We start from the raw sequence: 15,297 nt of genomic DNA on the forward strand, positions 1-15,297 counted from the left end.
TGAAGATTATACACTTGAAACTCTGAGATTCAATGTACTAAGTATTTAGAAGGTTTTGTTATTAATTATAGATAGATGAGACTTTTATGATCTGTGATTATCATTGTTGTATATCTGTTATTAATATATCTATTTCACAATACCAGTATGTGCTTAATCACTAGCAATTTCTTTTCATACACTGAATAATTGAGCTCAGCATCTGATAGTTTTCTATCATTGTATATCACTGAGTGCAGCTTGCTGTTCTTGCTCATCTATAGAAGAGCATCTCTGATAGCTCATTCAGATGTGTCTGTCTTGATATAGAAAGATTTATCATAATCTGATTAAATAAGCACTGAGAATGTTATTATATGTTCTCTCAGTGTGAGAAAAGCCTCTTCACACACAGCATTTCAGATGATTGAATGAAACTTCTTCTTTCACAGATTTGCATCTGTTTCTCTTAAGAGATCTGAGAGTGATGCAGATATTCATGTGAAATCCTTGATGAATCTGCAGTAGTATGAGATCAACTCAAGAAACTATTATATATGATGTACATTTCTCAGCTGCAGTCAATTCACTATAACATTCAATTTCTTCAGAATGAAGTGTATACAGTCATCACTCACTACATATTTCATGAACTTCAACTCTTTCATTTCAAACACACACTTGATTGATTTGATATAGAGCTTATACTCTGTCAGAGTTGTAAGCACTTCATTGAGATACTTCAGATATTTGTTGTATGAGTTTGAAAAGACTAGAATATCATTGAGATATACAAGACATGAGATTTCATTCTGTTTATGAAGAATTGTATTCATCATCATTTGAAAGATGATAGATGCATTTGTCAGACTGAATAATATTACTAGGAATTCAAACTTTCTTCATTGCATATTAAATATAGTTTGTAAGACTGACAGTTCATCTACACAGATCTGTCAGTATTCTGAGAGAAGATTAATCTTTGATAGATATCAGGCATTTTCAACTGTATTCAACTGTTGTTGAATCTATGACAGTGAATATTCATTCTTGATTGTAAGCTTGTTAAGTGCTTAATAATTAATACACATTCATCACTCTTCATCTGTCTTTTTCATAAATAGAACTGAAAAGCTCCACACACTTGATGAGGATTGTATGAGATCACATTCTAGAAGATCTGTAATCTGACACTTCTGTTCTTCAAGATATGTTTATGACAGAGAATATGCATTCTGATTGACTGGTTTTGTATTCTCTGTGTCAATCTCATGTACAAATTCTTGTTTCAGCAGCAATTTCAGTGAAAGATCTGTTCAGAAGATCTTTTCATGCTTCTTCAGAAGCTTCTTCATACACTTGTTCTTCTGCATATTCTTTATCTTGATTTTCTTCACTTCTGAGTTCTGTATGACATACAGAATGCTTTCAGATGAGATCTTATAAATTGTTCTCTTTGCTTATTAGTGCATAAGCAGATTTAATTCTTTTATATCAGAGATATGAAATGTCCTTCTCATATCAGTTGATAGAATTGTATGAATCATTTTCTTTCTATCAGTCAACTGTATATAGCATGTATATCATTGAATCTGCAGATTGAACCTTTGAAATCAATTGAGTCTGAGAATAAGATTGTATTTCACATTCTGCAGCTCTTGCACTTAAATATAGCAAGATCATTCTCTGAAGTGCAAGGAAACTCTTACTTTTATAAATAATATCAGATATTGATTATCAGATAATCTTATGTATCAGAGATTCTTCACTCAGCAGACCTCTTTCAATCTTCAGATTATATAATTATCAATATATTGTGTAGAAGCTTCTATATCTGCTAACACTTTTGCAGCTATCTCTCAATTCTTACTCAAGTGTCCTCTATACATTAACATTTCAGGCCTCAAGACATTGAGATGAGTGTTCACTTCATCCTCACTCATATCTTATTTGAAAGCCTGCTTCTTCTTTACATTTGCAGAATTCAGAGAGTCATCTAATACAGACATCTCTTTCACTTTAAAGACTTTTCATAGAATATCAGTGAGTGTCTCTGAGCTCACTGATTCTGCTAGTTTTTTAACTCTCTTGCTTCTCTTGACTGCACACACTGAGTACAATCTTTTGTATCATGATTTTGATATCTGCAGTTGAAGCAAGCTTGATGCTTATGATATTAAGGTTTTCACTCAGAGAATCTCTTTTTTGAGAGATTCAGTACTTTAGCAATGACATTCAGATCTAGATTCATCACATTCAGATATATGACTTGTGTTATAGAAGTCTGATTATCTGTTCTTCACTGAGATATACTTGATTACAGTATTTTCTATTATAATTGACTTACTTATTTCTGTACAATGAGAATGTTATATGCTTCTTTCACTGTGTCTGATTATGAGATTAAGCATTTTCATTTCACTCTCAACTCAGATATAAGATCATGAATGAAGATCTGTAAACAGAAAGATGTTAAAAGCTCTTCATTTAATGTGAGATAGTGTAAGCTAAAGTGTGTGAAGTATGATGTAAGATTACTCACTTATCTACACTCAGTGAAGTGTTTATAATGCTTATCTTACACATTCACTTTCTCAAAGTTATGCAAGATTCACTTGAAAAACTCATTTCATATTTATGAAAATGAATATCACTTCAGATCTGTGAGATTCATCTTTTTCTCAGTCATTCATAATAACTTCACTTTTTTATATAGAAATGCAGCAGATCTTAAGACTTGTTAAAATTTCATTAACTGTCTGTCTGTGAGTTCATATTCAATCTGATAATATGATCACATCTGACTTAGTCAGCTGATTGCAGCATCATTTTTTCAGTCACTATTAAAGCTTGATAACTTCAGCAGATCTTCTAGCTTGATATATTTCATGCTTAAATTCTCATTCTGCACAGCAGTCTCTGATAATATGTATACTTCTGAAGAGATTGTGAATAATCATGATGAAATCTTCAGATTCAGTGTAGTTATCTGTCTGTGTAAATATTCAATCTTCTGCTGCAGGTCTAAGATCTGATTTTCTCTATTCTTATTAATGATGATAATTGCATCAGCAAAGCTCTTCATAGTGAATGCTTGATCTGCAGTGAATGTCAATTGTTATTTAACTTCTGTCTCAGTCTGTCACTATGTATACAAGGCCTCAATCTTATTTAGAATTCTCATATGTGTACAGAGCTTCAATTCTGATTCAGTGATCTCAGTCACTTTTCTTACTGCTTTAAGTAAATTCTCTGAAAGATTCTGCATATCTTTCAGTTCAGATAGCAGAGAAGAGTGTTATTTATATTAGTTAGAAAAGATATTCATTTCAGTGATTTCTGATTGATTGTATAATGTCTATTATTATATTACTTTTCTGTTATCATTATATAACTTCAGTGATGATCATTTCTTCTTTTATTCTTCTTTTGAGTAGAGAGTGAACTTCTTTGAATCTGGTTCACTGCTTTCATTCTCTTTCTCACATCTCATCTGTTTATATCTCATACATGGCATTCATCTGAGTGTGAAGTTTTCTCTCAATAAGTAAAGCAGTATCAATTGAATGCTCTTCTGCTCACTGCTCTTTATACACTATCTTTTGAGACATTTCTAGAATCACTCTAGCATGATAACTACAAATTGCTTCATAGATGAAATTATCATGCTCTGAAGAAGCCTGCACTTCTCATCAGTTTTTAGACATGCTATCAGATGTGATTCAAAGGTTGCTTAAGCTAGTGTATAATTACAGGCATACACCAGCTTCTTATATATTGAATCTTGTACACTAAATTAATTAGTGGCCGCTAGAGCCCCCTTTACATTCGTACACTAGTAGTTCGGAAGCGGCCGCGTTATTATCCGACGGTCGTACGTTCTTCCGAACCACATGAATAAGAATCTGTTAAGTTCTTAAAATTATACACTATTTATCAACTATCTATCGCCCCGGTGGCCGAATGGTTAATGCGGCCACCTGGTAGCACCTTGGCGTGGGAAACCAAGGCGCGTGGGTTCGAAACCCGCAGGGGATACATTAAATCCGGAACTCAAGCACCTCAGGTTTCTAATAAATACAGAGGTGTACAAATCGCTTCAATAAAATCGCTCTATGTTCCTGGGCTGGGAAGTTATTATTGCATGTATCTAATTGTCACTCCTTTGTATTTCCTATGTTCTTGTTATCTTGGTGTGGTCTCAACACCTGTATTTCCTCCTGTATAATCAACACTTGGCCTGTATTTAACATCACGCAAGGACTCATCATAAGCTCCGCTTGCATATGAGTATAATGGAAGAATAATAATAATAATAATAATTAACTATCTATCACTCTGAGACTGATGATACATCAGAGTAAATAATTTAAATAGTGAAGAATTATCTTCATAAGTTCTGTAATTATTTATAAGATAACTGATATAATCTTCTTCTACACACTGAAGTTACTATTAGACTGACCGTGTGACCGTGTCTGAGACTAGAACCAGATTTTTTAATAGTCTCATTATCAATTTAACTGATCTCATTACATAGTTTTAACATTAGATAGTGATTTCATACTGTCTCAGTGAGACTTACTGTCTACTCTTATCACATTTTTTAAATAAGATTATGATTTTCACTTCTCAATTTAAATTATTTTTATTGCTTTAAATGACTTTAAATCTCATTTAAGTGTTATCAAAAAGTGTTACTTTTTTAAAAATTAAACATAGTCTAAAAAAAACCTTAAAATGTCTAAAAATAGTAACTTTATGTTAAGAATGAAACTAAATGAGATTAAATGAGATCACTTTCTCATTTTTTTCAAGTTATGATTTCATTTTAAGATCTGATATATAGTCACTTTACATGTTTTTTTAATAGTCAGTCTCAGTGAGATTCATGCCAAGAAATGTATGAGATCAGATCAAATGAAATTAAATGTGAAATTCATGATCTCAGCAGTCAGTCTAGTTACTATCAATGACTGAGATACTGTTTTAATAGATATAAGTCTGTTCTTTCTTATACACAGTTATTATATAAAGATATTAAATCTTCTAGAGATTACATATTTCATACTGTCAGTGTGACTCAGTTGATAAGACTGGTAATCAAGGCCGCACACATTAGAGATGTATGAGTTCGAATTTCACTGCTGACATCTGTCACTTCTTACTTATGAAAGCTCTCATGTAATAGAGGCTGAGCCTAATTAGTAAGGCTTGATGTAGAGTAGAACTCTCTACTGCAAGCTAAGTCACTAGTTAAGTGAGATTCTGCAAACACTCATCAGAGCTGATATAAAGTATCAATATCTCACTATTCTACTGTGCATCTGTCAAGATTCTAATGATATAGAGTCAAGCCTAATACAGTGATTATATACTACTTAAGCAAGTCTCTAACTAGGACTGTCATTAGAGTCTGACTTTCTCTTAAATATAGAAAATGATTTTAAAAATCATCTGACTAGCAGGTCTAGATACATATCTAGACTCTAGACAGAGCACTCTGATAGGCTAGAGACTGCAAGCTCACTATCAGCTTCTAATACTGACAGAGAGAACTGCAGTCATCAAGTCTATGATTAGTCTCTAACACAGAGCAAGGTCATGACAGCTGATTGATAGGTCTATGAGCATCTAATGAGGCCGAGATTAGCAACTGGAAGCTTGATATGTACATCACCAAGTGAGTGATGGCAGCCACTAACTAATGTCCCTGGAAATTAGTGGCTGGCCCGAGAGGACGGACGCGGTGGTCAGTTAATTATAGAGAGTTAAATGTAATTAGCTTAAGATGCATCCTGCGGGTGGCTAGCGCCCGTAGTCAGAGAAAGAGTCTCTTCTTCATTTTCACCAAGTAACTCTGGAAATGAACTGGATTGAAATAGATTTCTTGATTGAAATGAAAATAATTCTTCAAAGAAAATGCCTTCTCAACTGTACAGACTATGCTCTCTGATTAAAAATCAATTTTCTTCTTTAAATGTTGAAAAAGTTGATCATGAGAAGTTATCTCTCTGAAGAGAAAAGCTTGAATCTCTTATAAATTTACAAATAAGTGAACTATCAAAAGAGAAAGAATATGAACAGCATTTAAAGAGAATTTCTACAATCAATATAAAAGACTCTATTCTGATTTATTCAGATGACTCAAAAAATGAGAACTTGAATAGATTAGATGCAGACATTGCTTATACTGAAGATAATATCAATTTTATCTCAGATTTCTGAAATATAGGCTCTGAATGTGAAGTCTTTGATGCTGAACTATTTGCAATAGTGAAAGCTTTCAAACTCATTGAAATAAAATCTTATAGAAGAGAAAATTGTTTGAAAGAGATATGAATATTCTCTGATAGTCAAGCTGCTTTAAAAAGACTTAGAAATAGTCAGATTTATAATAATTAAATGAATCTTAAACTGATCTTAAACTCTGTTTTAAAAATTCAAAAGAGAAGAATATCAAAGCTGATTATTCATCTGCACTGAGTTCCTGCTTATATGAATATTCATAGCAATGAAATGACTGATTCAGCTGCAAAAAAGAGTGCAGAATTAGGCAGATCTATTCAAAAAATTATGTTCTGATCTTTTATAAAGAGAAAAATAAAAGAATCTTGTTTACACAAGTGGAATGAAAGCTGGCAGAAACAAAAGAAGAGTATACATTATTCAAGATTTGAAACAAAGTCCAAGTGAAAATCTTGTTTAATCAAATGTAAAAAGAAAATATTCTCATCTATAATACAGCTGAAACTAGAACATGACTATTTCAAATCTTATATACAAAGATTTGATGATAGATTTGAATCAATAGAATACTCATTCTGTAATACAAATGAGAATTCTGAGCATATTGTAATGCACTGTGCATTATACAATAGTCTCAGAGTCAGATTGAAAGAGAAGTATAATCTAAATCAATTAAATATGAGATTCTTATTCTCAACTGAGACAGGAATTAAATACTTAATAGACTTTCTATCAGAAACTCAAGCAGCTACAAGAAAATGACTAAATTCAGAATTATCTGAATATGAAGAGGAGGAAATCAATCAGATATAGTCTGTTAAAACAGCTATATACTATCTTTTAATAATTTGTTTTGTTACAGTCTTTCTTTATTTTATCTTTTCCTTTCAATTTCTTTCTGTCTATCTATTTAATGTGTCTATCTTTAAGACTGTGTTCTCTTTTCCTTTGTCATGATATTGTCAAATGGTTTCAAAGTATGAGATGATGTTAAAACACTGCAATTTGTAAACAGTTTTTGTATTCTGAGCTGGAATTTTCTGATTTTGCATATCTGGAATTGATGAATGTATAATAGTTAACTTTACAGATATAGGAAAAACCCTGAGAACTAAAAGTTCTCAGGTAGATATCATAGTCTCTGACTGCATACATCTATAATTGAAGAATAATAATAATAATAATAATATATTTCATACTGAACTCTCACAGTCTGATTCAGATTATTAATAATATAGTAATAAAGCTCTGAGATATCTATAACTGAGTAGAAGTCTTCATAATAAGTATTAAATAAGATTAAGAAGATTGAATCAATATTCACTGAGATCTTATTAAGTAATATAAGATAGAAGATCTGATATAATTGAATCTTAATAATATACAGATTATATACTTATCTCATACACTGAATTACTGTTATATTAAGTATAAAGTGATAGAAGTTCTAGACAGTTATAACTATTATCTTGACATATTATCAGAGATTTATAATATCTTTTATACAAGCTTACTTCTCTATACTGTCACTGATCTGTTCTCTTCTCAACTGATTTCTGACTGACAGTTATCAGAAATCATAGAAGAAGATAATAAACTTGAATAAGAGATTAAAGATATTCTTGATAAGAGATCTCACAGATGCTGCTGATAATATCTTGTAAAATAAGTCAGCTATAATTATCTGATCTGAACTCTGAGTTCTACATTATCTGAGACTGCAGTTCTTGACTGATGAGAACTAGACTGATTATGTGACTGTGTCTGAGATCAGAATCAGATTTTTTGATAGTCTTATTATCAATTTGACTGATTTCATTACACGGTTTTAACATTAGATAGTAGTCTCATACTGTTTCAGTGAGACTTACTATCTACTCTTATCACATTTTTCAAATGAGATCATGATTTTCACTTCTCAATTTAAATTATTTTTATTGCTTTAAATGACTTTAAATCTCATTTGAGTCTTATCAAAAAGCAATACTTTTTAAAAAATTAAAAATAGTCTAAAAAAAACCTTAAAATGTCTAAAAATAGTAACTTTATGCTAAGAATGAGACTAAATGAGATCAAATGAAATCACTTTCTCATTTTTTTCAAGTCATGATTTCATTTTAAGATCTGATATATAGTCACTTTACATGTTTTTTTAATAGTCAGTCTCAGTGAGATTCATGTCAAGAAATGTATGAGATCAGATCAAATGAGATTAAACATGAAATTCATGATCTCAGCGGCCAGTCTAATGAGAACTACACATGATCTCACTTCAGAAAAGAGAGAGTTAATATAACAGACTGTATCTGATTAATTATATAGACTATTTCATTACACTTCATAGATTTTCACTGAAAGCTTCAATTCTCAGTTATTAATTCTCAGCTAATAAACTCACAGAATTTCTATTCTTCTGCTCTGAAGCTTCACTGTGTACATTATTACATACATGTACAAATATTAGACTGACTGCTGAAATCATGAATTTCATATTTAATCTTATTTAATCTAGTCTCATACATTTCTTGATGTGAATCTCACTGAGACTAATCATTAAAAAAACATGTAAAGTGACTATTAGACTGACTGTGTGACCGTGTCTGAGATCAGGACCAGATTTTTTGATAGTCTCATTATCAATTCAACTGATCTCATTACATGGTTTTAACATTAGATAGTGGTTTCATACTGTTCCAGTGGGACTTACTGTCTACTCTTGTCACATTTTCCAAATGGGACCATGATTTCCACTTCTCAATTTAAATTATTTTTATTGCTTTAAATGACTTTAAATCTCATTTGAGTGTTATCAAAAAGCATTACTTTTTAAAAAATTAAAAATAGTCTAAAAAAAACCTTAAAATGTCTAAAAATAGTAACTTTATACCAAGAATGGGACTAAATGGGACCAAATGAGACCACTTTCTCATTTTTTTCAAGTCATGGTTCCATTTTAAGATCTGATATATAGTCACTTTACATGTTTTTTTGATAGCCAGTCCCAGCGGGATTCACGCCAAGAAATGTATGAGATCAGATCAAATGAGATCAAACGTGAAATTCATGATCTCAGCGGCCAGTCTAGTGACTATATATCAGATCTCAAAATGAAATCATGACTTAGAAAAAATAAGAAAGTAATCTCATTTAATTTCATTTAGTCTCATTCTTGACATAAAGTCACTATTTTTAGACATTTTAAGGTTTTTTTTAGACTATTTTTAATTTTTTAAAAAGTAATGCTTTTTGATAACACTCAAATGAGATTTAAAGTCATTTAAAGCAATAAAAATAATTTAAATTAAGAAGTGAAAATCATGATCTTATTTGAAAAATGTGATAAGAGTAGACAGTAAGTCTCACTGAGATAGTATAAGACTACTATCTAATGTTACAACTGTGTAATAAGATCAGTTAAATTAATAATGAGACTATCAAATATTCTAATTCTGATCTCAGATATAATTATACAGTCAGTTTAATAAATATTCACTCTAATCACTGATTCTCATACTTTCTCTTTCTTTTTCTTCTCTAATGTTTTTCACTTTTATATTATAAGATCTATAAATATTATACTGATCTATTCAGTGTAGATCTCTTACACAGAATATAAAAACTATTTATAAATTACAGTATTTTAACACCTTCTGATACTTTGAAATCATTCAGAAATAACATGATAAAAGAAAAGAGAACAAAGTCTTAAAGATAGATATATTAAATAAGTAAATAGAAAAGAATAGAAAAGAAAAAGTAAAGAGAGATTATAATATAATTAAAATATTCAAAGATAGTATATAGATATTTTAACAGATTATATCTGATTAATTTTCATCTCTTTATATTCAGATATTTCTGAATTCAGTTATATTTTTGTGGTTCGGAAGAACGTACGACCGTCGGATAATAACGCGGCCGCTTCCGAACTACTAGCGTACATGTGTAAAGGGGCCATAGCATACGCTAATTAATTTAGTGTATGAGATTACAATATAAGAAGCTGGTGTACATCTGTAATTGTATGCTGGCTTAAGCAACCTTTGAATCACATCTGATAGCATGTCTAAAAACTGGTGAGAAGCACAGACTTCTCCAGAGCATGATAATTCCACCTATGAAGTGATTCATAGTTATCATGTCAGTGTGGTCCTAGAAAATGCCTTAAAAGATAGTATATGAAGAGCAGTGAGTGAAAGAGCATTCAATTGATGCTGCTTTGCTTGTTGAGGGAAAACTCCACGCCCAGGTGCATGCCATGTATGAGACGCGAACAGATGAGGTGTGAGAAAGAGGATGAGAGTGGTGAACCAGATTCAAAGAAGTCTGCTCTCTACTCAAAAGAAGGATAAAAGGGGGGGATGGCCATCACTGAAGTCATACAATGATAACAGAAATCATACAGCAATATAGTGATATAATGATAGACATTGTACAATCAATCAGAAACCACTGAAATGAATATCTTCTCTAGCTGATATGAATAACATTCTTCTCTGCTACCTGAATCAGAAGATATGCAGAACCTCTCAGAGAGTTTACTCAAAGCAGTAAGAAAAGCAGCTGAGATCACTGAATCAGAATTGAAGCTCTGTATGCATACAAGAATTCTAAATGAGATTGAGGCCTTGTGTACGCAGTGACAGGCCAAGACAGAGGTTAAATAACAATTGACATTCACTGTGAACCAAGTATTCACTATGAAGAGCTTCACTGACGCAATCACCATCATCAATAAGAATAGAGAAAACCAGATCTTAGGCCTGCAGCAGGAGATTGAACATTTACACAGACAGATAACTATGCTGAACCTGGAGATCTCATCACAATTGTTCACAACCTCTTCAGAAGTGTACACATCATCAGAGACTGCTGTGCAGGATGAGAATCTGAGCATGAAATATATCAAGCTGAGAGATCTGCTGAAGTTATCAAGCTTCAATAACAACTGAAAAAATGATGCTGCAATCAGCTGGCTAAGTCAGATGTAATCATATTATCAGATTGAACATGAACTCACAGACAGACAGTCAACAGAATTTCAACAAGTCTTAAGATCTGTCACATTTCTACACAGAAAAGCAAAGTCATTATGAATGACTGATGAAAAGATAAATCTTACAGATCTGGAGCAATATTCATTCTCATGAACATGGAATGAGTTTTCTAAGTGAATCTTACACAACTTTGAGAAAGTGAATGCATGAGACAAGTGTTATAAATGCTTCACTGAGTGTAGATAAGTGAGTGATCTTACATTATACTTCACACACTTCAGCTTACACTATCTTGCATTGAATGAAGAGTTTTCAACATCTTTCTGTTTACAGATCTTCATTCATGATCTTACATCTGAGTTGAGAGTGGAATGAAAATGCTTAACCTCACAGCCAGGCACAGTGAAGGAAGCATACAACATTCTCATTGTATGAGAACAAGCAAGTCAATTGCAACAGAAAATACTACAATTGAGTATATCTCAGTGAAGAATGAGTAATCAGACTTCTATGACATAAGTCACATATCTGAATGTGATGAATCTAAATCTGAACATCATTGCTAAAGCACTGAATTCTCTGAAAAAGGGATTCTCTGAGTGAAAACCTTGATATTATGAGCATCAAGCTTGTTTCAACTGCAGATGTCAAAATCATAGTGCAAAAGATTGCATTCAGTGTGTGCAGTTAAAAAACTAGCAGAATCAGTGAGCTTGAAGACACTCACTGATATTCTATGAAAAGTCTTCAAAGTGAAAGAGATGTCTGTGTTAGATGATTCTCTGAATTCTGTGAATGCAAAGAAGAAGCAGGCTTCTGAATGAGATGCAGATGAGAATGATGAAGTGAACACTTATCTCAATGCCTTGAGGCCTGAAATGTTAATGTATAGAGAACACTTAAATAAGAATTGAGAGATGGCTGCAAAAGTATTAGTGAACACAGAAGCTTCTACACAATATATTGATAATCATATAATCTGAAGATTGAAAGAGGTCCACTGAGTGAAGAATCTCTGATACATAAGATTATCTGATAATTAATATCTGATATCACCTGCAAAAGTAAGAGTTCTCTTGCACTTCAAAGAATGATCTTGCTATATTTGAGCGCGAGAGCTGCAGAACATGGAATACAACCTTATTCTTAAACTTGATTGATTTCAAAGGTTCAATCCACAGATTCAATGACATACATGTCATATACAGTTGATCAATAGGAAGAAAATGGTTCATATGATTCTATCAACTGATATGAGAAGAACATTTCACACCCCTGGTATAGAAGGGTTAAATCTGCTTATACATCAACAAGTAAAGAGAACAATTCACAAGATCTCATCTGAAAGCATTCTGTATGTCATACAGAACCTGAAAGTGAAGAAAACTAAGATAAAGAATATGTGAGAGGACAAGCATATGAAGAAGCTTCTGAAGAAGCATGAGAAGATCTTCTGAACAGATCTTTCATCAGAATTGCTGCTGAAATGAGGATTTGTACATGAGATTGACATGAGGGATGCAAAACCAGTCAATCAGAATGTGTATTCTCTGTCACAAATGCATCTTGAAGAACAGAAGTGTCAGATCACTGACCTTCTAGAATGTGATCTCATACAATTCTCATCAAGCATGTGGGGCTTTTCAGTTCTATTCATGAAAAAGGCGGGTGAGAAGTGATGAATATGTATCAATTATCAAGCACTCAATAAGCTTATAATCAAGAATGAATATTCACTGCCACAGATTCAACAACAGTTGAATACAGTTGAAAATGCTCAATATCTATCAAAGATCAATCTTCTCTCAGAATACTGGCAGATTCATGTAGATGAACTGTCAGTCCTGCAAACCATGTTTAATACACAATGAGAGAAGTTTGAATTTCTGATAATGTCATTCAGTCTGATAAATGCATCTGCCATCTTTTAAATGATAATGAATACAATTCTTCATAAACAGAATGAAATCTCATGCCTTGTATATCTCAATGATATTCTAGTCTTTTCAAACTCATACAATAAACATCTGAAGCATCTTAATGAAGTGCTTATAACTCTGGCAGAGTATAAGCTCTATGTCAAATCAATCAAGTGTGTATTTGAAATGAAAGAGTTGAAGTTTGTGAGATATATAGTGAGTGATGACTGTATACACTTCATTCTGAAGAAATTGAATGTCATAGTGAATTGACCGCGGCTGAGGAACATATACCATGTATGACAGTTTCTTGAATTAGTCTCATATTACTGTAGATTCATCAAGGATTTTACATAAATATCTGCATCACTCTCAGATCTCTTAAGAGAAATGAATGCAAATCTGCAAAAGAAGAAGTTTCATTCAATCATCTGAAATACTGCATGTAAAGAGGCTTTTCTCACACTGAGAGAATGTATAATAACATTCTCAGTACTTATTCAATCAGATTGTAATAAATCTTTCTACATTGAGACAGATATATCTGAATGAGCTATCAGAGATACTCTTCTACAGATGAGCAAGAATGGCAAGCTGCACTCAGTGACATATGATAATAGAAAACTATCAGGCGCTGAGCTTAATTATCCAGTGTATGAAAAGAAATTGCTAGTGATTAAGCACACACTGACATTGTGAGATAGATATATCAACAACAGGTATATAACAACAGTAATCATAGATCACAAAAGTCTTGTCTATCTATAATTAATGATAAAATCTTTCAAACACTTAGCACATTGAATCTCAGAGTTTCAAGTGTATAATCTTCATATCAAATACTGAAAAGAATCAGACACAGTGATATCTGATGCAATCAGTCACAGACCTGATTTCATAAGTGAGAGTTCTGTGAACCAGGTATAAGAGATATTCACATTAAATATGCTGAGAGAATGCAAGGAATCAGAATGAGTGAACATCATGATCTCTTGCTTAGAGAATGACAAGATATCAAATGATAAGCATCTTATGAAAGTAGTAGAAGAGATGCTTTCAAACTTCAAGCTGAGAAAATTGAAAAATGACATTGTACTTTACCATGATCTAGAATACACAGAAGCTCTCTATCTAGAATCTTCATTTCATCATGACTTGATGACTCACATGCACAAGGAATTCAGTCACTTAGAAAGCCCTGAACTCATGAGTGTACTCAAATCAAGAGTGTACTGACCAAGCATGGCTGAGGACATTCAGACATACACTCATGAGTGCTTGAATTGTCAGGTCACAAAAGGATCTAAGAAAGAATTAGAACATGAGAAAGTGCAACATCAGATGAAGTGTATGATATAATCATTTGAACAATGAAGAGTGAATCTCATAGACATATTATCACAAACATCAAATGAAAATTGATGAATAATCACTGCTATTGATTACACTACTGACTGACCAGTTGCAAAAGCAGTTCCAGAGATGACAGAGAAGATAGTGACAAAGTTCCTACATAATGAGATCTATGTCAACTATGAAATGCCGCGCGAGATCCTAACTGATAACAGTGTGAACCTCATAGAAGAAGCAGTAAGGCATTTCATGGGCCAGTTACAGACAAGACATCATAGAACAACATCATATCATCCGCAGACAAACAGGAAGATGAAACACTTGAATGAAATCTTGAGCAACATGCTGACAAAATATCTAGTGAGTAAGCCTACAAGACTATGAGATGAATATCTCAGGCAGGCACTATTAACCACACAGATTTGACAGCATGCAGTCTTCAAGCATTTATCATTCTATCTGTTGTATGGATTGCATCCGCGCATCCCGGAGAATGCTTCAGAAAAGGTGAGAGAGAAAGCAGTTACAGATGCAACAGTAGCAGTTGCAGATGCAACAGTCACAGACACAGAATCAAGATTGAAAGAGATCAGCCACACACATGCAAAAGCTAATGAGTTACTTCTGAACTGAGCAATTCAATTGAAAAGAATACAAGACTCACTTGTTAAGAAATCAAGTCTTAAGATAAGAATGTAAGTTCTTGTATGTAATGAGAGTTCTGAGAAGTTTCAATCTAGATGATTTGAGTCATATAAGATACTCAAATCACATTCTCTGAGAATGTATGCATTGAAAGA

At 32.5% G+C, this 15,297-nt stretch overlaps 1 protein-coding gene and 1 pseudogene across 2 annotated transcripts; both read left to right on the forward strand.

The window, feature by feature from the left end:
- The first annotated feature begins 3,928 nt into the window (after positions 1-3,928).
- BDCG_16735 lies at positions 3,929-4,017 on the forward strand (annotated as a pseudogene). The gene has a single exon. The product of its transcript is annotated as a tRNA-OTHER (tRNA).
- Positions 4,018-10,745: 6,728 nt separating this feature from the next.
- On the forward strand, positions 10,746-11,180 carry BDCG_03327 (uncharacterized protein; the record flags this gene model as incomplete). Its single annotated transcript, XM_045418926.1, has 2 exons — positions 10,746-10,821; positions 10,921-11,180. 2 exons carry the CDS (start codon positions 10,746-10,748, stop codon positions 11,178-11,180), a joined length of 336 nt encoding a protein of 111 aa, XP_045275389.1.
- Between the last annotated feature and the right edge of the window lie 4,117 nt (positions 11,181-15,297).

The sequence above is a fragment of the Blastomyces dermatitidis genome (genome assembly GCF_000003525.1).
Source record: "Blastomyces dermatitidis ER-3 genomic scaffold supercont1.3, whole genome shotgun sequence".
In the NCBI taxonomy this organism is placed as follows: domain Eukaryota; kingdom Fungi; phylum Ascomycota; class Eurotiomycetes; order Onygenales; family Ajellomycetaceae; genus Blastomyces; species Blastomyces dermatitidis.